We start from the raw sequence: 26,232 nt of genomic DNA, 5'->3' as shown, positions 1-26,232 counted from the left end.
GTCCTGATATGAACAAACCACATGGATGTAACAACACCCTTGCCACATGAGGGTGGATTAGGTTCATGAAGGAGACAAAGGAATCGCTGATTTCCTTAGGCATAATGATGTCACAATGCTTACACAACAAAAGACGACTCAGTTGGTGAAGTGCTTGCCTCACAAGCATGAGGATTGGAGTTTAACCCAGAGCCCATGGAAAATTATGGGCACAGTGTACGCATTTGTAATTATAGTCACAGAGACAAGGGAGGAAGAGGCAGGTGGATCCCTGGGAAACTCAACGGGCTAGCCTGGCTTTCTTGATGAGTATCCAGGAGAAGGGAGACTATCTCAAACAAAAAAGCAGAAGGCACCAGAGAAAGATCCTGCAGGCTTGGGGGGCACACACCCACAATCACAGCACTTGGTGGCTACAGCAGGAGAATTGGGAAGCTGAGGTCAGGCTGGACCATATAGCAAGGTGTCTCGAAAGTGCGGGGGCTGGGGTATGAGCTGAATACACTTAAAGCTTGCCTTGAAGTATATTCAATACTTCAGAAGAAGCTAGAGCAGGAGATAAAGGAGGTGACAGCCATGGACTGGATCCCTGCTGAAGCAGGGGGTGACACATGGAACTCACCATTCCATACCTCTACATACGTCTTGAGAATTTTCCCTTTAAAAAGTTACAGACTAATTTTAATCTCTGTAACCTTCCTTTTCCACCTATCACTCAGTTCCAAGCTTTTGGCCCAATCTGGGCACAGACCTCCAGATTCTACCCAGTGTCTTCCGTAAGGACACAGGAGGAGGCAGCTGCCTCAGATCTCCACAGACTCTGCTGTCCTTCATGCACTGCCTCAACCAGGAAACACCTCTACTGTGTTATTACTCTCACTCAACCGTTCTTCACCTGTGGGTCGGGATCCCTTTGGGGGTCAAATGACCTTTCCTCGGAGCTGCTTAAGACCATTGGAAAATACAGATACTTATGATTCATAACAGTCACAAAGTTACAGTTTTTAAGTAGCAACAAAAATAATTTTACAGCTGGGGGGTTACAACATGAGGAACTGGATTAAAGAGCTACAGCATTAGGAAGGTTGAGAACCACTGGTCTAACTGATAACTTACCAAGCCTCTCCTACCTCCTGCTTGATTGGATCCCATTGGCCTGATACTGAATCTTTTTTCCACTCTGAGGTAAATTTTTAAATATTTTTATTAGCATACATTATTTGTAGTAAAGGATTTCATTATGACATTTTCAGACATGAACATAATGTATTTCCAATCACATTCACACACACATACACACCCCATTAATCCTTCTCCACTCTTTTACTAATCCCCTTCCACTTTCTAACTAGAGCCCCTCGTGTGTGTGTGTGTGTGTGTGTGTGTGTGTGTGTGTGTGAGTGTGTGAGCGTGAGTGTGTGTGTGTCCCAGTGAGACGCATGAGGCTGTTCACATGAGCCTGGATAGGTTTACCAGTGACTACATCATTAAAGAAAATATCTCTCCCTATCAACCTCTCATTCAGGGTTTTCATGACCTCATCTGTCACCTCCCCCTAGAACCAGAACACAATGGGTGTTTGTTCAACTGAACCGGCCCCTTTGCAACTCCAACATGCCCACCACTAGTTTTAGTCTCCAGGGCAAGAACCGTCCCCACAGGCCAAGAAGTTCACAAAGGAGAAAAGCCATTCAGCTCCACAGACATTTCTAGAAGATTTGACAGTGATGAAACGGTTATATCCGGGCACACAGCAACCTCTGACTGGGCTGTGAGAAGGGAAGCTACCCCTGTCATCGTCGCCTCAGGAGGAGAAGCAGAGGAGGAGTCTCTGCTCTTCACACTGTGATCATTCCCTCTGCTCTGCTCCAACTCTTTCTCATGAGTCTTCAGAATCTGCACAACCATCCACTGCCGAGTGTGGCTGCCCTTCCCGACACACACAGGGCAGCCATAGTTGTATCTGCTTCAGGCTAGGACAGCTTCCTGCCCAAGGACCTGCCTCCCAACTTCCTTAGGAACTGATTTTCGGGGATATGTTATACACTTTCCCTGCCCTCCTGACAGCCTAAATGATGTTTGAACTGAGCACGAAGCCAAGCTTTAATTTAAAGTCTGGTAAATTAAAAATCTTTCGTGAGGGTCTGGGGGATATCTTAGCCAGCAAAGCGCTGATTGCACTAACATGAGGACCTGCGATTGATCCCCAGGTAAAAGGCCAGGCTCAGTGGTGTGCACTTGTATCCCCAGTGCCTTGGAGGTCAAATGAAGCAGATCCCTAGGGCTCAGTGGCCAGCCAGCCTGGTCTATGTGGTCCCTATGAGGTCTCAAAAAGCAAGGTGGCTAAGCTGGGAGTGGTGGCACATGACTTGGATCCTAACACAGAGGGGTAGATCTCTACTGGAGGCCAACCTGGTCTGCATCATGAGTCTCAGGTCTGCCAGGGCTACACAGCCAGAGACTCTCTCTTGAAAATAAGCCACGGAAGATAGCTCCAGAGAAATGACAATCAAGGTTGACCACTGGCTTCCACAGGCATATACATATGTATAAAATGTACCTATACACATATTTGTACCCCCGTATGTAAGTATCCCAGGGTGACAGAGACTCAAATCAGTGAGCTGCTCCCTGTTCCCAGCTCCCTTCCTCTAGGTCCTGGTGAAGCACTCCACTCCCTATCCCCCATCCTGCCGTGACAGCCCTGTGCTCTAGGTGGCTATTAAAATGCCATCCGTGTGCCCATAAGGAGCAAGCAGGTTCACTGACTGCACTCCTTTCCCGGGTCTCCTCAGTTACCCCGGCGCATCAGGTTGTGATACCTTAGGAGAAAGGAGTTTGTGTGTCGTGACATAGGAAGGTCACAGTCTCCTCTAAGTTCCCTGAAAGTCTCTGGGCTCTTTTCGTAGTTAACTTTGTCTTTGTCCAGTTAAGACTCCGGTTATGAAACAGGTAAGGAGGGTTGGGGATTTAGCTCAGTGGTAGAGCGCTTGCCTAGCAAACGCAAGGCCCTGGGTTCGGTCCCCAGCTCCGAAAAAAAGAAAAAAAAAAAAAAAAAAAGAAACAGGTAAGGAGGCACTGTACTTATGACCAGCCCTGAACACAGAGGAAAATTTCACTGCAAGGAAGGAAACCACTATGGCTCTGAGCCAGGCCAGAGGCTGACCAGCTGTGTGACCTTGGATAAGTGCCATCCCACAAACTGCTGTACAGGGAGAGTTCTGGGGAGCTCCCCTCCGAGGACCCTTTCAGCATGAACAGAGTAGTAGATTCCACAAACACAAGAAAACCAGCTCTCTCTCTCCCTTCCCATCCTCCCTAATCAAATCATGGCCATCACTTAAATCTTCTTGCATTTACTTTGGCCTTCAGAGAAGGTTCATCCAGCATCTTGCACCCATGGCCGTTCTCTTTTTAGGAAACCCAATGTAAATGTCAGGGTCTGTTGATACACCCAAAAGGACCTTTAATATCCATGGTGTCTTGTACCAAACACGTATGTGAACAGGGCACATGGGACTTGGAAGCATCTGTGGAGTCATTTGTCTTTAGCGTCAGGCACAGGGTTCTGCAGCCTTTCCTTCATCCCTGGATGTGCAACGTCAAACCACAGCCATCATCGTCAAACTCCCAGTCAACACGGCATCTCAGCACTGTGGGCCTGAAGTGAGGCAGGTCATTGGGAGAGTGGACTGCACAGCCTCAGTGAGTCAGGTGGGGTCACCCAGCCTTCGACTGTGGGCCACAGCAGTCCATGCTTGAAGTTCTTCTGGTTCACACCAATGTGGCCCAAACCCAGAGAGCAATGTTGCAAATGTAGCCAGGCCTCCTCCTCCACGTTTTACTGTCTCTACCTAGGGTCAAAGTTGAGCCGGGTGTGTTTGCACCCTCTTCTGCGTGGTGGTGCTGTCTCTTGTTTGCCCTCTCCCTGTGCATCTCCTACAAGACTGCCCATGATAGGATGCTTTTCTTCCTTAATTGTCCGTGAAATAACCATGCATCTTAAAATTGTGGTTTCTTATACTTGATTAAAATAGTTTCTATTTCAGTTATTATATGTGATACCTTAAATGATCCAGCTTGCTAATTTTAAAAAAGGATTCTAGAGAATGAGTTTATTAGATCAAAATCTAGTCTGTGCTGCCTGCTGAGAATTTCTACTTCAACACTAGCCCAGGACCTGTTAATGGCTTCTGGTGACCCTGGGAGCAAAGGTAGAACTCAACAGGCCTTGCTGGTTCTGCTCTTCCTCAGCTCGCTCTACAGTATATATACCTGCTCTCTACAGTGTACACACCTGCCCTCTACAGTGTACACACCTGCTCTCTACAGTGTACACACCTGCTCTGTACAGTGTACACACCTGCTCTCTACAGTGTACACACCTGCTCTCTACAGTGTACACACCTGCTCTCTACAGTGTACATACCTGCTCTCTACAGTGTACACACCTGCTCTCTACAGTGTACATACCTGCTCTCTACAGTGTACACACCTGCTCTCTACAGTGTACACACCTGCTCTCTACAGTGTACATACCTGCTCTCTACAGTGTACATACCTGCTCTCTACAGTGTACACACCTGCTCTCTACAGTGTACACACCTGGTCTCTACAGTGTACATACCATTCTCTCTATTTTGATTTTCCTTTCATTCCCTTCTCATCATCACAGTCTACATGGCATGACAGTCTACAGGGGACAGCTCTCTCCCAGGTTTGCTTAGTTGGCCACAGCCCATGTCCTCCATACATAGTTGCCTAAGCAGATCAACCCAATTATCTAGCTATCATGTATCTATCTCTACACCCCTCCCTTCCTCCCTCCATCTCTCTCTCCAGGCCTTACAATGTTGCCCCCTTCTCTTTCACAGCATAGGAACCAGCTGGAGTTCTTCATTTGTATAATTCTTGAGTAATGCTAGAATCTATCATTTAACTGAGAACTCCAAGGAAAACTGACTTGATGTTACATAACATCACATCCCCAGACTCGAGTCAACTTTTTTGAAACTGGCAGGTGCCTGCTAACTATGTCTGAATGGATGGATGAGCTTGGGTCCCATCCACTTCCTCAAGCACAGAATCAATTCCTAAAGTCCACGTAGTTAAGGAAATCAGGAAGAGTGACAGACTCACCAGAAGGCTCCCATTGTTATCACTAATGTGACACAGGACAAGTCACATTCTTTCTTGGTTTCCTCCCTAACCTGGGGATAATATCTCTGGGTATTTTGTGAGGCTATGGAGGTACTTGAAGTGATGCAGTTGGCCCCTAGTCCCAAGCTTTTAGTTCCATGTGGGGTCCAAGGTCCATAGTCTATGTGCTGTCTGCATGGATGCATTGGCCTTCCTCCTAGGAAGGGGAGATGACATCACGCTATGAAGTTTGGGAGCTAGAAGAGACCAATGAGCCCCGTGCTTCTCAAAGCTCTCTGGGGTTTGCCAGGCTTCAAGGCCCACTGGCCTACTATACAGGAATAAATACATCCTTGTTGTATGTCTCTTGTCTTCATCCTCAATATAAAGTCAGACCCTTAGCCTCTGGGATCTGAACTCTAATATCAAGATGGATATTTACAGCTAAACCTCACTAAACTTCTTCCTCCATATCGCACCTCAAAGATGAACACCCTGGGAAGGCAACTGGCTGTGAACGCTCCTATGCCAATTCTCCATCTCTGTGTCAACTTCTTCATCAGTTATGGGAAATGAACAGTAATAATACTGTCCTTATTCTCCGCTCACAGAGCCCTGACCCACCCCAAGACAGGGTGTCATATAGCCTAGGCTGGCCTTTAACTCAAACTCAATATATAGTCAGAGATGACTCTGAACTCTCGATCCTTCTGACTCCTCTTAAATCCCAGGAATAGAAGTATGTATCACCGAGCCTACTTCATGCTATGCAGGGCATCAAACCCAGGGCTCTGTGGATGCTGGGCAAGCACTCTAGAAACTGACCTATATCCCAGCCCCTTAGAGTTCCTTAAGCATCCAGTAAGGTCACAGTCATAAAACCCAATGAGTGAGAAGACAACTCAAAAGGAACTTAACATTTTCTGTGTACTATAAGGCCCTGACTCTGTAACAGGAAGGTACTGCTGAGCAAGTTATGCTAGCTATGTCCATCCAAGATCTTCGCTCAGACACCATGCATGTGGAATGTGAGAGATGAGCCAATCCGTCATCATTACCCAGTTATACAGCATTTCCTGGGGCCCGGAAGATACCCCCAGAGAAGGGCATGCTGAGGGGATAGGTTTTCTCATCGTTTCCACAGCTCAGCTGCTTTGCCAGCACTCTCTCAGAAAACTAGGCTGGTGAGGGAGGTGCGGAGTAGGTCCACTAACTAACTAAGACCCCAGTGGCTGGGGAACTCTAGAGGCAGTGAAGGCTGCAAACACACACCCTGCACGACACTTCCAGCTAGATGCACCAGCAGAGGGGAAGACAGCATGCTTCTACAAAACCCTGGGAATGCACTACTGACTAGATCCTGGTGCTCAGAGATTCAAGCCGGCCAGGATCCCCTCCGTGTGTGATCTGTTGAGCAGCTCTGGTAGGGACTCACTGGTGTCCCGGTGGAACACGGAGCCCAAGGCGTGGCCGTCAGTGTTCCCACTCTCCAGCTGGAGTATGCCCGCCATTTCCTGCATCCACTGAATGTCTGCTGACAGCTGCTGCCTCAGAGTCTCAAACTGCACCTGCAGATGGTCTAGCTTCCTGGCCACACCTCCAAGGCTGGCCCCTGCGGCCTGGATGTCTTCTCTCAGAAGCTTCTTCAGGGACTCCACCTTGCGGAACTCATACTTGAGCTGGGACAGGTTATGACGGGCATTCTCGTTCTCCTCTCGGTACCAAGCCTCCTTCTCATTGTAGATGGAGACCAAAGACTCCACATCATCCTGCAGGGTATCATGGGCTCCTGCGAGGGCATGGCATCCCTCGTCTACCCGAGCCACATCCTCTACTACGTGAGCAAAACGTTCAAAGTTGACATAAGTGTTGTTGGGGGGCATGCTGGAGTGGCATTTGAGGGTATACTCTCTTAGGCGTTTGGTCTTCAGCTGGGCAGGTTGTGTCTTCCACTGCTCAGGGACGCTGGCTTCTCCTTTTGACTAGTAGGTGTTCAGACAGAAGAACCAGAATATTAACATACTATGTGTTCCACAGGGCAGTCCGAGTTGCAGGCAGAAGGCACACACACGGCCTCTTTGGCATTCACTGCTCGTTTCAAGACATGGTAGGAAGAGCCAGGGTGAGGCTAGCACTGCCTCCCACACACAGCAAGAGACACTGAGGGACGTAGGAGTACTGCCTGCATGCTCACTTCAGGTCAGAGAGCTCTATGACCATTAGAGAGGGTCTACGCACATAGAATTTAATAGCAGCTCACATAGACAAGCAGAGGCTCTGCAAACATCCACTCAAGGGCTGAAACATGCAGGCTATGGTGGGCAGAGGAAGGCTGAGGATATCAGCATGCTCAGTAGAAAAGAGCCCAAGGGGCTCTCTAGCTTTGGGCCATAAGCACATCCCAACCTGGAAGATTATTGCCCTTCCCTATCCTCCAAGGAGTAAATGAACTTGAACTATTATCTATAGGCCTCTACCCTTCTCATCCACACTGAGATCATTCCAATGGGCCTTCCCAGTGAATAATATTAATGGAGTCCAGAGAGTGTTCAGCTTATCAGCCCACAGAACCAGGGCTGGGCCTTGCTCCAGTACCCGCCATTTCCAGTACCCTCTTCACACCAACATCAAGACTGAAAACCAGTGGGCCCCCACTACAAGCAGAGTTAGACGGGAATTCACTTTCTGCCCTGACCCTCCAACAGGGGACAGAATTGTCCTAACAGAGTTTCGGGTTCCCTTCCATATCAGATCTCTGTCTCAGGACCAAATTCCCGAAGCCACACAGCACCTATAAAAGTGATTGGCTTTCATTTCATCCTGTAGTGAGAGCCTGGTAGTCAGAAAAAGAAATCCACCTGATTACAAAGTTCTAGTGGCCTGAGATCTGTCTACAACCGGACTTCTGTGTAAAAAGGGACAGCGAGATGACTCCCAGTAAACTACATTTGATTTAAAAAAAAGCGTCTCAAGTGACATCTGCGGTGCTGCACTGGCTCTCTGAACCCACAAAATGCAAGCTTCAGATGGCATAACCCTAATTTACTCACTTTTGTCTGTTTTTGTGGTGCTCTTGATGGACTGCACAGCCTCATGCGTGTGAGGCAAGCGCTCTAGTACGGAGCCAGCATAACAAGCCCAGGCCCTCTGAGGACCCTTGACGAGTACCCGAGATCAAGCAAAGGCCTCCTAACAGCTGTTTGTATCTGCCTGCCACAGCCAGCCCTGGTGGCAGAAGAGGGACCTCCTGCTCACTGGAGCTCAATACCATGCCCTTACCATGATCCAGGGATGCCTGAGAGCCTCTTGGATGGTAAGCCGTTTCCTGCAATGAGAACGAGGAAACAGAAATGACCCCTGAGGACACTTCCAGGAGCAGCACTCAGTGTCCCACCTCTTTGACATCCTTTGGCTGCACCATCAAAGCAGGACAAGCACAGAGGTGGCTGAAAACAGACTGCATTTCCAATACTCTTGGGGAAAGGATCCAGACAGAACCCTTACTACCCAGGCCCTCAACTTCAGTTTCCACACTGGAGGATCTAATCGCCACCCTCTACTGAGCTTCCAGACCCCCCTGAAAGCCAGCTCTCCAGGGCCAAGTCTCTGGTGTCCATTGTGATGTTTTCCTCCCAGCTCTCTCCTCTGTCCTCTACTGCTCAACATTCAGGTAGGTTGAGCCCCAACCCTTCTGCATGCCACAGGACCCCGCTCTGATTCTCTCTGAAGTCTGTGAAAGTCAGAGGACATAGCCCTGGCCTGAGGACCTGTCCCCTGCCCATCCAGGCCCCTTCTCTGATGCTCACACAGATAATCATAGCTCACCGATTCTTGCCCATCCCCCTTCTTTGGCCTTACAGCTTCCTGGCTCAACAGGGCCGCTGAAGGAGAGGTAGGATTTGTATGTCTCATCTCTCCCACTATTCTGACCTCTCTGGGCCTGCTCTGCCTCCACTCTCAGCTTGAATACGCTTCAAAATGTTCATAGTCTACCTTTCAAATCAGAATCCTGCATATGTTTAGGGAAGACGCTACACTGATATCCAAATACACACGCGTGCAAGCATATAAGCGTGCGTGCTCGTGCAGACAGGGTCATCTGCACTCTGGCAGAAGATGAAGGCACAAAACCAAGATGTCAGGATGCGCACCTAGTCACGGCCAGGGACACATCTCGGCACCTGACCAGACTGGACTACATGACCCAGACGGCAGAGCGAGGGCGGGCTGGCACGCCTTTGAAAGGCCACGGGAAAGAATGTGCACCTGAGAAACCAGACTGTATCCGCTTACCGGGTCTCCTTCACAAGAAGCTTCCGAATGAAGTCCTTGGCCAGCTCACTGGTCTGGCTGAAGAATTCCTCGTCAAAGTCGTAACTCACAGCAGTGATGTTTGCCAGGGTTTCTTGCTTTGTGTCTCCCAGGAAGGGGGATGCTCCACTTAGACTGAGGACAACAGAGAAGGAACCGTGGAACTGAGGGAAAGGCCCAGCCCGTTCTCTCCAGGCAACCAAACAGTTGATTTCTCAGTGCTGTCTAAGCCAACTCACTTTCTGAACCTCCCACTGAGTACCTGACTCAGGGAGACTGTGTTTAAGGGACTCTCAAGCTAAAAGAAGAGAAACAGCCCTTGGTAGAACAAAGTAAAGTGCAGTAAGGAGCCAAACAAAGAACCCGGGGAGCTCAGGGAGGTAGGGGCGTTGCAGCTTTCACGGGGTGGCTGATCTTAAAGAATGAATAGGCTGTCAGCAGTTAGAATGGCTCCAGGAAGAACTTCCAGACTGAGGGAACAAAGCTTGAGAAGGCGTGAAAACATTTCGTCCCCATGGGGCTGGATGAGGCCATGCCATACAATGACCTCCTGAAGCACCAACTCTTGATTCGAATTCCCCTTGAGCACTGGGTACCTCTACGCAGATACGCCCTTAAGATGCACGCACCCCATCCATGCACCACCCACCTTGATTAACCACGTCATCTTACCAATTAGCTGTGCTGGGAGTCACTTCGGATTTCATTTCTGCTCCCTTAACACATTCTCTCACTCGGCTGAAAGTCTGTTTCTATCTAGCAGACAGCTCGTGGTAGTCATTCCTGTCCCTGTCACTGCTTTCTTAGCACTGGGGAACAGCAAGGTGCACTGGGAAACTCTGACACTCTGAGTTTAAATCCACTTCTGCCACTCATTAACTGTAAACTGAGAAAAGTCCTCTACCTTTCCAAGACGCTGGCTCCTCATTTAAAATGAAGACAGAAACAGCCCCCACCCATGCTGCACATGATTGACTTGAAGAACTAATGTGTGCAAAACACACCGGGCAGGGAGCTGTGGCAGTGAATGCCTGTTATCCCAGCGCTTGGCAGACAGAGGCAGGAGGAAGAGACTTTAAGGCCAGCCTGAGCTACTTAGAGTCTATATCTTAAAAGATCAAAGGAAGACTGGGCGGAATGGTGCACACTCTTAATCCCAGCACTCACTTAGAAAGCAGAGGCAGGGGAAGAATCTGTATGAATTTAAAGCTAGTGTGGTATACATAGAGAGTTCTAGGCTAGCCAGAACTGCATAGTGAGACCCCATCTCAAGAACGAACAAACAAACAGTCCGTGAATATGGATGTATTTCATGGGTAGAGCACTTGCCTAGCATGTATAAAGTCTTTGGGACCAGTCCAGAGCACCATAAGAAATAGATAAGATGCTTTGTATAACTCTGATCCATACTAGTGGTTCTAGATAGAAATAAATCATTATTTATGGCATGGATAAAACATAATAACCCTCTATGAGTCCTAAGTCTCCCGTTTCCATAAGGCCAGAAATTGGTCTATGCCACGTGTGCTGTGTCCTCCCTCATCTCTTCTCTCCTACCTGGGGGAATCCAGTCCATTCTATAGCTACTGATGTGTTTATAAAAAGATAAAGAGAGGGGGGATTATGTTCTATGGAGGTGTGGTAAAGTATGAGGAAAGGGGGTGCCTCCGCGGGTCCATGATGAGACATCCCTTCCCCCTGAAGGACCAGCCACATGACAGTATAGTATAGAATAGAGTTTATTCAGTGCATGGGGAGGGGAGTTAAGAGGGTAGTAGGGCAAAGAAAGGCAGAGAGAGAGAGAGAGAGAGAGAGAGAGAGAGAGAGAGAGAGAGAGAGAGAGAGAATAGAGGAGTAGAGGCCGGCCATGAGCTTGTGGAGAGAAGGGGGGGAAGGGAATGGGGAGAGAAGGGACAAAGAGGGAAGAGAGCAAGAGCAAGAGAGAGAGGACGGGCAAGCAGCCCCTTTTATAGTGTCAGGCATACCTGGCTGTTGCCAGGTAACTGTGGGAGTGGAGCTTAGAATGCTAACAGCTACTAGTTCAAATACATCTACCTAGACAGGTAGATCTGTTCATCTCCTTCTCTGTTCCACAGAAATGTGTTCAAAACTCCAGTGTAACCATGCTCCCACAGGGTCGTATCTCCCACAGACACAGAGTCCAGGACAAGCAAATCCAACTCTCATCCATGTCAGTATCCTGAGTGCTTGCACAGAGTACTTCTGACAGAACAAGTTTCCTTTCTTTTTGTTTTGTTTTTGTTTTGTTTTTAGAGACAGGGCTTCTCTGCATAGCCCTGGCTGTCCTGGAACTCACTCTGTAGACCAGGCTGGCCTTGAACTCACAGAGATCTACCTGCCTCTGCCTCCTGAGTACTGGGAATAAAGGCGTGTGCCACCACTGTCTAGGCAATAGACACGAGGTCTATAATCCCAGCTTGTGGGGAAAACTGAGGCAGGAATATCACAAGCCCAAGGCTAGCCTGTGCAATCGAGTGTGTCTCTGTCACAGAACATAATAACCTTCTATGAGTCCCAAGTCTCTAAAAAAAAAGAAAAGAAAAGAAAAGGAAAAGGAAGAGTAAGAATAAGATTGAAGAATAAGAATAAGAAGAGAAGAAGGGGAAGGGGAAGGAGAGAAGGGGAAGGGGAAGGAGAGAAGGGGAAGGGGAAGAAGAAGAAATAATTAAGGAATTCCAGGGATATAATTCAGCAGTAGTACATTTGCCTGGCTTACGTCCAATTACTCTAGTTTCAAACTCCTCGTACCACAAAAATAAATAATCAAAGGGCTACACAGTAAAACAAAACAAGAAAAGTAACACAAAATAAAATAAGTCTCATCAAGGTCAAGGAGTCATAAGAACACTGTGTGTGCCGTAGAATTCCTTAATAGTTCAATATGAAAACTAGAATTCTAAAGAAACCCAAGATTTAAGAAAAAAAATAGGCAACAAGCTCCCTGGCTCTGTGAGTACAGAGAAATGGCTGTTCACTTTGCGTCCGATCCAGCTAGGTGGTTAAAAAGGCACTGAGGCCATGGCCCTACCCTAGTGATTCTGACTTAATGGATGTGGGTGGGGTCTGGGCCAGGGTAGGTATTAAAAGGCTTGCAGAGTTGAGGGCCTCAGCTGTACTGCAGGAGTCACAGTGTAGTTCCCAGCCTACACTGCTGGGAACAATCCCTGGCGGTGGAACACTGGCCCTGGCCAAGGGCTGACTTTCACCTCCCCAAAAATGCCATGAAAATGGCATTCTCCATGTGAGCTACCAAGGGCAACCTCTTGGAAGCACTGGGGACTGAGTATCTACCAGCTTGCCCTGTGTGCCAAAACCGAACCTAGGAAATGTGTCCACAGTGGCTGTTCCCACCCTACTTCCTATGGCAGAGAGTCTGTAGTTCCTATTTTTTCTGATAAGAAAAACAGGTCCAAAGGTTAAATACCTGTCCACGGCCACAGAGACAGAAAGAGACAGCACTGGTATCCTGCCCCACGTGACGTCCACAAAACAAACAAAACCCTACACAGGAAATCTTGGCTTAAGCCACTGGATACAAGGGGGCAAGAAAGGGGGAAAAAGGGGGGAGGAAAGTGTGAGAGGGAGGGAAAGTGACCTAGAGATGAGAAGAGAGGAGAGAGGGCACGTGCAGGCATCCTCGGGGCTGTCACAAGGCTTCTGGTGAAGTAAAGATCTCAGCCAAAGGCTGAGCAGAGCGGCCAGAGCTTACCGCCAAGAAATTTAGACGTGACCTGTGTAGGAGGGTGGGCAGCTCTCTCACACTAACCCTGCTCAAGTGCAGGAAGTGGAGCTCAGAGCGCTTGGCCTCAGAAGCTGTGTGGATGTAACACATCTATCGATGCCCCCCTGCCCCCTCTCCCTCTTCCTAAAGCTGAGCAGGGCTTCAGCCCTAAGCTGGAAATACTCACAGGATGTAGGTGATGACTCCGATGCTCCTGTAAAGAAGAGTGGCTGTGTCAGGCCCTCCAGGGGGTCACTCGCTTCCCCCAGGTGGCCTCTGAATGCCATCTCAAGTCCTGCCCCTCCCTATCCCACTCTGCAACAGACAGAACGCATTTAGGATCCTCACTCTCTGCACACTGAGTCAAGGACCCAAAGTCAGGGTCTGACTTCTGAATTTGCAGACGCAGTCCTCGAGGCGTGTCCCTTAACCACTGAGCCCCCTTTCCTTATATACTGAGGACACTCAAGAATAAGAAACAACCTCACAGGACCGAGGGCGGGGTCAGGAGCCGCACCAACTGTAAAGCAGTGGTCAAACAAAACAAGTAAAGAATTTATCACAGCAGAATTACTAGGCCAGCACAGGCCTAGGACATAGAATGCTCTCGTGGAACGGCTGATGGATGGACCAATGGAGCTAACTTAACTGCTTTTGAGACCCCAGTTGAGGCTGACCCAGGATAAGCCTGCATTTGCCCCAGCCCCTCTCCCGCTGACACTGCCTTCGGGCTGGCTGCACAGCTACTGCTCCCGGAGACTAAGGGTTTAAACACTGAAGGGCATGCCATCTAAAACAGGGGCTGGGGCCTTCTGCCCCTGGAAGGATCCCGGGCCACCACTTACCACATGTCTGCCTCCAGTCCCAGTGGCTCATAGTTCACGATTTCTGGAGCTGAAAGAAGTCATGTTTAAGCGTCAAGAGGGAATAGAGATGAGAGGAGATGGTTCTAGGGAATTCTACAGTGTTTGGTGCCTATCGTCTCCATCCTGAGTCTCCAATAGTGAGAAAGGAATATTAGAACAGTGGGTGGGAATAATCTGGATGTAAGAATGCTGAGGAAACAGGTTGCTAAGGACTGTGGGAGTTTCTACAGGAAGTCTATGTTGAAATCTAACTCTTGGGCAATGAAAAAAAGAAAACCAACAATAACAACAGGGCCTTACAGTAGATTAGTTCAGGATAGTAAACCTTCCAGAATAAAGTGAGGCCTTCATAAAGGCTCCAGAGAGCATGTTCCCACATGAGAATAGAGGAAGACAATGGTATCTGTGACAAGGTCCCTCACCAGACACCAGGCCCACTGGCACCATCATGTGGGACTCACTACCACCGGATCTTTGGTCAATAGGTTTTAGATGTTTGGTTGCAGTAGCCCAGACAGGGTAAGACATGAGTTTCTTGCTAAGCTGGGAGAACCTCTCATGAACAAGCCATGATGAGGAAGGAAAAGGAAGGTACAAAGGAAGAGGAAGTAGGAAAACGTGGCAGTAGGAACTGAGCCAAAGATACAGTGAGCGACCAAGAGACAGTATAGAGTGTGAGAGAAGATTCCGCCAAAGAGACAAGAGGACCGTGAGATGCCCCGAGAGCACAGAGGCCCCAGAAAGCCAACCTTCGGTTTCATGCTCACTCTGACTGTGACTTGTAAGCACGTGGTAATGGAGACATTATAAAGGCGGTACCTCATGAGAGAAAAAGGGAGCCTTGATAACTGCTAAGGCAAGAAGGGGAGCACGGGATAGATGAGCTCTACACCCAGAATAATGTCTAAATCACAGCATCTACAGGCTGTCTGCTGTCCTCTCCCCTACATCTCCTCCTTCAACACGCAGACGCCCCATACTGGCTTTGACTTTTTTCCCTGGCTATTTTTAAATGGTGCCAGGATGTACTGTATCTCTTGATTGCTTCTGCTTGCTTCCTGCATGGACTTCTGTTTTCTCCACTGTGTATTAGCCCATGTGCTGAGCTGTTGTATGTCTGCACCCAGTCCCTCTCAGAGAGGCTTGAATGGTTTCTGCTTCTTACCACTGCTACTTTCTTTTCTTTTCCATTTTTGCCGATAAGACACATGAAAGTGTGTTCTTTTTTTTTTAATGATATTCAAATTAGGTGTGGACCTCAAGTAATCTATGGACTAGTCCAATAAGAGAGGTGCAGAATTTGAATATATATTTAAAGAATGTTTTGGGGTGTGTGTGTAGCGGGGGGGGGTGTTGAGATAGGGTTTCTCTGTGTAGCCTCAGCTGTCCTCCTGAAACTCGATCTGTAGAACAGGCTGGCCTTGAACCCAGAATGCCTGCCTCTGCCTCCTAAGTGCTGAGATTAAAGGTGTGAGCCACCACCATCCAGCCAAGAATCTTTTTTTTTTTTTCAAGTTGGAGAGCCAAGATCTGACTATGCAGCCCATGCTGGCCTCCGTCTCAAATTCCTGAGTTAGAGACGTCTCTTTGTTTTTCAGACAAGATTTATGCAGTACAGGCTGAACTCAAATTCCCAGTGTAGCTTATCATAGCCTTGAACTCCAGATCCTCCTGCCTCTACCTCCCGATTACTGGGATTACAAGGTGTAGACCAGCATGCCCAGCTCCAAGTCATTCTCACATGGCAACCTGACACCACTCTGACAACCAAACTATGATCATTTCTCTAGGAATTCATCTCTCTCTCTCCCCTCCCTCTCCTTCACCCCCACCCCGTCTCTCTCTCTGTCTCTCTGTCTCTCTCTCTCTGTCTCTCTCTCTCTGTCTCTCTCTCTCTGTCTCTCTCTGTCTCTCTGTCCCCCCTCTCTCTCTGTCTGCACCTCTCTCTCTCTCTCTGTCTCTCTCTGTCTCTCTCTCTGTCTCTCTCTGTCTGCACCTCTCTCCCTCCCCCCCCCCTCTCTCTCTCTCTGTGCATCTCATGTTCACCCTATGTATACCAGGCTTGGCCCATTACCTCCTGAGGACTCTCCTGTCTGCTTTTTATCTTGCTGTAAACTCTGAGATTGTAGACACACAGTACCACACCTGGCTCTCATGGGTTCTGGGGATTCAAACTGAGATCACACAGGCATGGCAAGTACTTTACTCAATGCTGTCTCCTCAGCCCTAGGAAATTAATTTCATTGCGTCTTACTAAAATGATGACTGCCATACATGACTACACACTGATTTTTTTTTAATAGTTTCAAAACAGATGTGTGCGTCTATGTGTGGGTAAGTGTGCACGTGTGAGCACAGGTGCCCACAAAAGGCAGAAGAGGGTTTTGGACACTCTGGAGCTGGAGTTACAGATGATCATGAGTCATCTACCATGGGTGCTAGGATCTGAATTGGGGTCTTCTGAAAGAGTATGGACTTTTAGCCACTGAGCCACATCTACAGCCCTAAAGTTCTCATATTTTGTCTGTTGTTGGGGGTGGATGTTGGGTTTTTTGTTTTTTGTTTTTTTGTTGTTTTTTTTTCTTTCTTTCTTTTTTTTTTTTTTTTTTTTTTTGACACAGGGTCTGGCCTAGAACAAGGTACTTGGTGGAGAAAATAACTCAAGCTGCCTTTTGAGGAGACCACACCCTCCATTTCTGAAACACTCCAAGTCCCATACAAGATAAATGATGGTTTGATTCTCAACTCTTGTTCCTTTCTTCTCTGCAGAGGTATTTTCTAATGAGCCCCAAACCTCTGGACCAGTTCCCTGGAGAGTATCTAGTGTGTAGGACAGGAAAGGTTAGGGCAAAGGGTGGGAGGAAGAGGAAAGGAATCAAGGCCAGAGCTCGGCCGGAGCTGACTGCTGCAGTATGTGAGTGAAGGCCAGGCTCTCCCTCGGGAGAGGCAGGTGGGGATCTAGCACCTGGCAGATGACCCCCTCTTTCCTTTTCAAGAAATCAAAAGCTGCTCCAGACAGAGGAGTCATGTGAGGAACCAAGACCCAGGAAGTGTTTTTTAAATCTGCACAAGGAACTCTTCCAAGAGTAAAAGGTGAGGCCAGGTCTGGGAATGTTTAACTCTACAAAGGCTTCTAGCCCCACCTGGCTACTCTCTGTCCCACTGGGCAGTCAAAGCCAAGCCCACGCCTTTCTCTTCACCCAGGGCCTACCAAGAGGATTCCTTCTCAACTCCAGTTTCTTGCAAGTGTCCCAAAGCATCATTCCTCAGCCCAGGATTGTTCCTAAGATTTCTGTCCCTCCTTCTCTCTGTCTCTCTGTCTTTCTCTACCACCCCCCTCTGTGTGTGTGTGTGTGTGTGTGTGTGTGTGTGTGTGTGTGTGTGTGTGTGTGTGCCTGCAGGCCACAGGACAACCTTGGCTATTGCTCCTTCAATATAATCCGCCTTAGTTTTTGAGACAGTGCCTTTCATCGGCCTGGAACCTGTCAAGTAGGCAGGCTCAGCTGGCTGGCCACTGAGACCAGTCTCTACCTGTCTGTGCCTCTCTAGCTCTGGGATTACAACTACCCTTGGCTTCCTTACACAGATTCTGGGCCTTGAACTCAGGTCTGAACTCCCTCCCCAGTTTCAATTGGCATTCAGAAGGAGAGAAAAACAATCCCCAAACTCACCAACAAATTCAGGTGTCCCAAAAATGTTTTTAAATTCAACTCCATCTTCTATTTCGTGAGCCAAGCCAAAGTCAATCAGCTTGATGTGTGGAATGGGGATATTCTTGTCTAACAACATAATGTTTTCTGGCTGCAGAACAAAACAGAAAGAAGGCAAGATAGTAATTAAAGTGTTATTTTGTGTTTTCCTGTGGGGTTAGGGTGGGGTTCCTGCTCTCTTAGCAAGGGGCCAGAGAGGGAATAAAACAGCAGAGTTCTTGTTTTTGTGTCCTAAGTCTTCTGTGAGCTTTGACCGAGGGTCAAAGACCAGTTTCCACTAACCCTGTACTGACAGCAAAACTAGAGAATGGGGCTCCAATTTCCCATCTGTCTCTGAATGGAAGAATCCTTCAGTGAGGTTCCCTGCTTGCTCATCTGTCAGATGAGACCAATCCTGCATGTAGCCTTTCCTATAAGCAAAGCCACCTCCCTGTGATGTGAGAGGGGCACACAGCTTCCCCTGAGTTTATACAGGACTCGTTAGCCTTGACTGACTCTCTGACCTCCCTCTTGTCCTCTGGCCAGTCAGCTTCCTGTTGACTTTCTCTGAGACTGACCAACTTCTCTCTGTGTGTTTAACTAATTTTGGCTTTTGGCAGGACACAGGAAAAATGCACCTGATTTCCAGGGAAAATACCAGCTGCCCAACCTATTTCCGGCCCTGAAACAGCTGCTGGCCTGACCCAACAATGGCAGGCTTGGCGGAAAGGAGACTGACTAGACCCTCACAGTCCACCCTGCCATCCCTCTCCCAGCTTCCAGGGTATCTGGACAGGATCATGAGGTCTGCCTTCTTCATTCCCATCCAAGCTCTGAGAAGAGACAGGGAACGGACAGATCTATCCGCTTAGCCATCTTTCCATCACCCCACAAGGACTGTCTTATTTAAGTTGGATTGTCCTGAAAACTTCAACCATACAAAAATCTTTATGTAACATTCCTAGCAGTATCACAAGAGCCAGAAAGCAGAAAATGCCCATAAACTGATAAAAAGATACACAAAGTGATTCATATACATACCGTATATGATATTCACATAGGAAAGCCTACTTTTTTCCAGGCTGGGAACTGAACCAAGGATTTTACTTGTGTGAAATAGTACCCTTATTGGCACTAAGAATACTATTTGATGATAAAGAGGAATGAAACAAATGAAAAGGTAAAAGGGAATTAACTATTGATCTCTGTTACAATGTAGATAAGCCTTGAAAATGTTACACTAAGCAGGTGTCAGGTTGCTTGCCTGAAACTCTAGTGCCTGGGATGATAAAGAGGAAGAGTGAAGTGCATTTGAGGTCAGCTCCGGCTACTCTTAAGTCTCTTCCAACAGAAGGAGGAAGACTAGGAGGACGAGGATGAGGAGGAAGAAAGGAAGAGGAGAAAGAGGAAGAAACATACACAAAAGCGTACATAATACAGGATTCTGTTTGTACGAAACACACACAGAGTCTAGGCAAATACATATGGACAGAAAGAAGATTAATAGTTGAGTAAGACTTGGGGAATAGGGCCAGTGAGGTGGCCCAGCATGGAAAACAGTGGTTCTCGACCTTCCTAATGCTGCAACCCTTTAATTCAGCTCCTCCTGCTGTAGTGACACCAACCATAAAATTATTTCATTGTTACTTTATAACTGCAAATTTTGCTACTGTTGCAAATCGTAAAGTAAACATCTGATATACAGGATATCTGATATGTGACACCCCCCCCAAGGGGTTGAGACCCACAGATTGAGAATCACTGATGTAATTTGCTGCCAAGCCTGATGGTATGAGTTCAATCCTTGGGACCCGCATGGTAGAAAGGAGAGGTGTAACTGCAGCAAGCTCATCCCTGACCTCCAGATGTGCACTGTTGCATGTTCATGTGAGCAAACACACACATGAAAATGTAATAAATTAAAAAAAAATTGGGGAGCCAAGCAGTGGTGCCAAATGTCTTTTAATCGCAGCACTCAGGAGGCAGAGGCAGGCGGATCTCTGTGAATTCCAGGGCAGCCTGGTCTACAGATCGACTTCTAGGACAGCCAGGGCTGCATAGAGAAACCCTGTCTTACAACACCAAGACTGGGGAATATATAGGGACTGCTAATAAATGTGTGGCTCCTTTAGGAGCCGATAAAAAATATCCTAAAATTAATTCTAAAACTGCCCTGGGAATGGTTGTACTTTTGGTTATAAAATCTATCATTTACACACAGCAAGTGGTGGATTGTGTCATATGTGGAGTAAAGTCCAGGAAGGCTGTTAACCAAGCAAACACATTTGAGAGGATCAGAAGCCACCATTCTCAAAGAACTGAGGAAGAATTCCCACCTTATGCCTTTGCTTACACCCCTGTTGGCACCCAGAGGACTTCCGGTCCACCTACTCCCACCATACTCCTGGTTGGGTTTACAAGGCTTGCTCAAACTCTCTCTCCCTAGAAGACATTTCCAATAGCCCTAGCCAGGCCCTACCTGGTTGTAAGGAGACCTTGGTCACCCCTAGGCCTCTGCTTGTTCAGATCTTTTTGTTAGGACATCTGGCCGCTATCTCCAGTCCAGCAGCCTCTGTTATCCTTCCGGACTCTCTGGCATGAAGCTATTCTGGACCAGAGGGAGAACTGGGGCCTTGCAATGCCCTCCTACCCCATGCGCTGTGTGGGTCCTTCATTGTGACACACTGAACTGGACCCTAACTTGTAGCTAAACTCACACTTAATCTGGTCTGGTTACCACCCAACAAATACACCAGGTGTTTCTGTTTCCATGAAATCTCTGAGACCTCCGGTTGATGCAGCCAGAGACTTTTACTCCGGGGAACTGAGGCCCTCCCTCAGATTTTTTCCTTTTTCTTTATTGGTTTGTTTAAACAACACGTTTTCTTTTGCATTTTTAAGGCTTGTTTATTTTTCTTGCCCCCTGGAGATTACTCTCAGCTTTATTTTGAAAATGTGTCAAAGTCCTTTCCCAAGGCAGATCAGATTTTTTAGCCTCTGCTGAAGGGAGTGCGAGGGCAGAGGAGGTCAGGAGACAAGATCCGGGCAGGCGGCCCCATTCCAGTGTCCCTGGCCCAGCACTCTGGTGGCTGCCACAGGAATACTGTTGCTATTCCCTGCACCGAGATACATCCTCCCCACTTTTCACTACTTCCCTGCCAGGCCACGTCTCTTCTTCTCTACCCACATCATTGGCCACCTTGTTAGGAACTTCTCTAGGAACGAGGCCCTGAGACCAGGCCCTACCCTATCTTGACCACCTCGGCTCAGAACCCAACTCAAAACAATGAATGCAATGGAAGCCACGAGCCACAGAGACGGACACCCCCACCCCTGGATGGTCAGGATTACAGAACAGCAGAGACCCAACATCAAAGAACTGAGGCTGACATCTCCAGGGAAGCGACACCCTGAGAGAAGAGACAGCCTTTTATCTACTCACGTCTGTAGCTCACAGGTGGAAATGGCCTCTCCACTGGCTTGGAGGGATGGCAGACTACATTTTCTTACCAGAGACCCATTTTCCAGCTGCTTAGAGCATTTCCCCTACCCTGCCCCCTCCCCAAAGCTGGTGCTGCCCATTCACATTTCAGCCAAGATAGCCAATCTCCTCCAAAAGGTCTTTCCTGATGGCCCCTCCCTTCCCAGCTCCAAACACCCTGCCCTTCCTCATTATAGCACTTCCTCTGGTCCAGAGCTCAAGTTCCTCTGCTTACTTATCAATCTCCCTCCAATGGGCTTCAAGCTCCCTAAGTGATTTGTTCTATCCTCTCCCCAGAGCTTAAGATAGAGCCTGACAGCCACCAAGCTCAGTAGGTGTTCCCCGAGAGAAGTCAAGTACCATTTATTAAGCCAATGAAATATGCAGGACCTGGCACCAACCAAATTCGTGGTCTAAGTTTACACCTCACTCAACTGCCTGAACAGAGGGTGTTATCATTCCTTTCTTGCTGACAAAGAAGCCAAGACATCAGCCAAGGAACCCAGAGATTTAAGCATCTATCTGTCATACCCAAAGCTCTTGTCCCCACCCTCTAAATTAATGATCCCTATCCCTGAGCTGGGGAACCTATGCAGCTTAGTGTCTGGAGCAGGCAGCATCTGCCTGCCGCCACAGGATGGCTTCTCTTCTGTGGATGCTTTCATGTAAATGAGCATACTCCAAACCATGCCCCTAGCCTAGCGTTCAGGCCTTGTCGAACTCTTAAGCTAGCTGCTCTTATCTCAGACAAGAAAACTGAACAGTGGGGAAGAGTGCTCAGACAGCTTAAGAGCATCCGGAGGACTGGAGTTGAAATCTGAGAGTCCACATCAAGGTGGTCACAATACCCTGTGACTACAGCTCCCAGGGATCAGACGCCCTCCTCAGGCTTCCAAAGACACTTGCATATATGTGCCATTATACACATGGGCATATACATAAATAAAAATAGAAAATGAGGTTATGGGGGCTGGAGAGGAGGCTCAGTGGTTAAGAGCACTGACTGCTCTTCCAGAGGTCCTGAGTTCAAATCCCAGCAACCACATGGTGGCTCACAACCATTCGTAACGAGATCTGATGCCCTCTTCTGGTGTATCTGAAGGTAGCTACAGTACTTATAAATAATAAATGAATCTTAAAAACAAAAACAGAAAATGGGGAGTTTTAGGAGGGGAGGACCCAAGTTGGTTATATCTAAAGAAGTGTGGCCCAAGGCACTCAGCCGGGGAGATGGCCTTGTGGCCGCAGGAATACTCTGCCAAGGATGCGGACTGGGCTACTTGTCCCCACCATCACCAGTAGGCTACTTGAATTTTTAGTTGGCCCTCTATACTCTGACTGGGTGCAGACAGGCCATGGGCTCCCTGCCACCAAATGATATTGCTACTTCCAGGTCACTAAGGGGATTCTAGGCTAGCCAGAGAACATGGTTCCCCTTATCTGCAGTTTTCATAAGGCTTCCTTCTACCATTCCAGCCTCCAGTAACAGCCTGACCATCTCCAGGGACCAGAGATTCATTCCCATGCTCCATGCGATCCTGGCAGCCTCCCTGAGAGGTAGGTGCTCCCACTGTTACCATTTCACAGATGCAGGAAACTGAGGCCCAGGGAACGAAAAGACTTGCTCCGGGCCCACCAGCTCATGATGGGAGGAGAGTTTCCCTGGCAGTCCAGCACCTAATCTTACCCCCTCAAGCAGTCTTGTTAAATATCCCAGAAGTCCCAGTGACCATCAAAAAGCTCATTCTGAGGACTGAGGCACTCAGATCCCTGGACCAGCTCCAGCCACAACCCCAGTTACCTTCCCAGCCTTGCAGTGGGTCTCACATCTGGACCTGCTTTTCATTCCCCACCATCTCAGACACCTCGGATCACCCTGGATAAAGCTCTATACTTTTTCACTATTTTATTTCGTATTGATACATGCATATATTGTTTTAGTCAAATTCTTCCCCCACCCCCACCTGTCTCTATTGAATCCATTTAGTGCTCGTGCACGGGGTGGACCATCTACTGGAGCACGAGCAGTCTCCCCAGGTCTACATCCCTAGAGTAAACACTGTCCCCAGCTGTAGCTTCTCTTCTCGCCTGAAAACCTCTGCTATTCTTCTCCACGTATTTCCAAGCCATGCCTCATGACCATGTTCCTGCCACTCCCTTATTTTCAAGGCTCCAGTCCTCCAGAGCCAACCGTGCTTACTGATAGTCCCAACTGTAGGCTGTCTCTCATCCATAATGATGCTTGCCTAGGTGGATGGCCTTTTCCCCAGGTAATTCAGTTCCAGTCAAGGTTCCTGGTGTCGCCTCTGCTATCTTGCCTGCTACACATTAACATTCATGTAAATGCAGTGAAAGATCTCCAGCGAGGGTTTCCTCCTTCTCTGCCTGGTTGGTTATACGCCACCACCAGGAGTGTCAGAGATCCCTCCTGACCCGAGAGCCGTTCATAGGGCTGAAAGGTAGCCCGAGACCCAGCAAGCTGGCAGTTCCCCAGGTTGTGGTCTCTCATTCCACCCTCCTGAAGAGATAAAGAGCCAAAGCTCTTATCTGTGGCCGGGAAAAAGTTTCAGGTCTGTGCGCAAAGGTGTAGAGCTAATAAACAGACCACTTCCTTTCTCTGGCTCCGGTTCACCACTCAGCAGATGTCATCCAAAGTTCCTTTAGCAGTTTTGATGTGACACATAATTCTGGCTGGACAAACGTCTGCCTCTCTGAGCCCCAAGGCTAGACATGGAAAGGATCCTGTGCCTCTGCCTCAGGTCGGAAGGAAGACTAGGTAGCCACAAGAGGCTGGGCCCCAGCCAGACTGCCCTCTGGGAGCACAATCCTATCCATCCTCCTTGCCCGTCGGCCTCGTCCAGTGGTACTCACTGCAGCCAGGTACTTAGCCCACGCAGCTGACATCACCTGCAAAGCATGGCTGGGGGAGGCACTGCATTCTTTAACCCAGGACAGAAAGCTGCCACCGGGGGATGGGGTGGGGTGGAATTGCCCCACCTGTCAAAACAAACATGCCTCACTTGGCCTGCCAGTCAGGCAGGCACTCTGAGAAAAGCCAACATGTTTGTTAGAGGTGCCTGCTGTGGTACCAACTGGTTCCATGGGACCAGCACAGCATGTCCAAGAGTTGGAATATGAGGAACGCAACCTCAGGACAATGTGCTCAAGGGCAAAAGACAAGGGCTTGGCAGCAGGAAGGTCTGAGTTTGCCTCTCAGCTCTGCCACTGAAAATATGAGATGGGCAAAGTCATTGGGCTTCTTGGGGCCTCTCCCTCCTACCTATAAAGTGGGGACATGCCTGGTAGGTTGTACACTGTTCTGAGGAATCAGAGAGATGGTTCATGCATGAAAGGGAGTATGGACCCCAAGAGAGGCTGTAGCACACTGGCTAAGCTGTCCATAGTAGCTCAGAGTCCTCTCTGGGAGTGGTCCTTGACACCTGAGATCATGGAGAACATGCCCTTGCACGAATCATCTTTCCCACGCTCCCACTTCCTGTTTCCCTTCCCCATACTGTTTTATTCTTCAGTCTCACAGTGCTGGGGCCACGAGGGATCTCAGAGGTCAGTCAGTCATGTTTTAGGGGAAGCCTAGAGAAGTCGAGAAACTGCAGAAGAGGCAGAGCTCAAGTGTACTGAGCCACAAGTGTCTCATGTGGCCTGCCTGCTGCTAGGTGAGTCCAAGGCCCAGATGGGCTTGTGCTATGAGGACAAGAAAACTTCATGGGCAATCCAAGCCCTAACCCAGATTGGTCAGGTACCTCTGGGCAACCTGAGAGAGCAAAACAGATTGATCATAAACAACCCTGACCCACAAGCCTCCAGTGTAGCCAGTGCCCAGTGCCCCACTATGTCTGCCATTCACAGACGTCCTGGCCCCTCGGCAGCCCCTACTGCCAGCTCAGTACCTACTTCCCCTCCACTACCTCCACCACCACCGCCCCAACCAGCAGTTTATTCTGCCAGATAACCCCATCCTCACAGTTCCTCTCCTGCCTCACTGCACAAACTCAACACCCACACAGGAATGTCTGTGGCCCATCCCTCCAACACACTAATGCTTCCTACCTCAGGGCCTCTGTCATCACTACACAGCCTCCAGCAGAACACCACCAGTGTGATAATCACTCCCTTATGTGCCCTGCCCACATCACCCCAGGAGGAAGTCAGGGTCCCTGCCTCTTACTGTTATCTCTAAGCACCCCAGAGCATCCAGCCTTGTGCTGACTGTTCAACGACTGGTTACAAGCAAGCAAAGGAGCAAACCAACACAGTCCCACACGTGCTTCTCACACATCCTGTTTTCACGGGGAAACCTGGTATGCATAATGGTTAACAGCACAGGCCCTGGACCCTGGGCTCATCCTCCATGCTGCTATGAATAGCCGTCTGACAGTGGGCAAGCTCCTAACTTCTCCCGCCTGCAAATAAGGGATAACAATAAAAGCTCCCCCTAGAGCAATGGCCCTCAAGCTTCCTAATGCTGCAGCCCTTTAAGGCAGTTCCTCGTGTTGTGGTGACACCCCCCCCCCCAGCCATGGAATGGTTTTTGTTGCTAGTTCATAATTGCAATGTTGCTACCATTGTGAATCGTAATGTAAATATCTGTGTTTTCTGATGGTCTTAGGTGACCCCTGTGAAAGGGTCAAGGAGTCATGACCAACTGCCCTAGATGCTTACCAGGAAGATCAAACATAGCATACGAAAAGGATCACACACATCAGCCTCAACACTGACTATGCTGTTGAGTCTCTCCCTCTCAGAAAGAGGATCTGGTCATCTGCAGTCCTTTCAGGCACCTCCCAAATCCTGTCTCTCCCAGGAGCTACCAGCTGCATGTGCAGCCCAGCCTTTCTCCTTCCCCGGCATCTCCGAGAACTATCTCCACCTATAAGGCCACTGCACCCAAGCATTCTGGGAGTAAGTCTTCTCTTGTTATTTGGTTTTGTTTTTAGCACAGGCTAGCCTAGAACACGCGGTGATCCAGCCTCAGCCTGCTGAGCA

General features: G+C 48.6%; 1 protein-coding gene across 12 annotated transcripts in view; it reads right to left on the bottom strand.

Annotated features, from left to right (window-relative positions):
• Dapk2 (death-associated protein kinase 2) overlaps positions 1–26,232 on the bottom strand; it is a 119,007-nt gene that overhangs the window by 8,042 nt on the left and 84,733 nt on the right. For 4 of the 12 annotated variants that reach the window (XM_087561140.1, XM_087561143.1, XM_087561142.1 and 1 more), the window contains 6 exons: positions 17,730–17,859; positions 14,038–14,086; positions 13,380–13,406; positions 9,433–9,585; positions 8,419–8,464; positions 1,187–7,121 (listed from right to left, as the gene is read on the bottom strand). In XM_087561140.1, coding sequence (XP_087417266.1) covers positions 6,507–7,121; positions 8,419–8,464; positions 9,433–9,585; positions 13,380–13,406; positions 14,038–14,086; positions 17,730–17,859 — 1,020 coding nt within the window. In that variant the 3' untranslated portion in view covers positions 1,187–6,506. 12 annotated transcript variants of the gene reach the window in all.

This window comes from Rattus norvegicus, chromosome 8 (assembly GCF_021556685.1).
Source record: "Rattus norvegicus strain SHRSP/BbbUtx chromosome 8, alternate assembly SHRSP_T2T, whole genome shotgun sequence".
Classification (NCBI taxonomy): domain Eukaryota; kingdom Metazoa; phylum Chordata; class Mammalia; order Rodentia; family Muridae; genus Rattus; species Rattus norvegicus.
The sequence above is the reverse complement of the archived record's forward strand: the minus strand, read 5'-3'. Positions and strand labels throughout refer to the sequence as shown.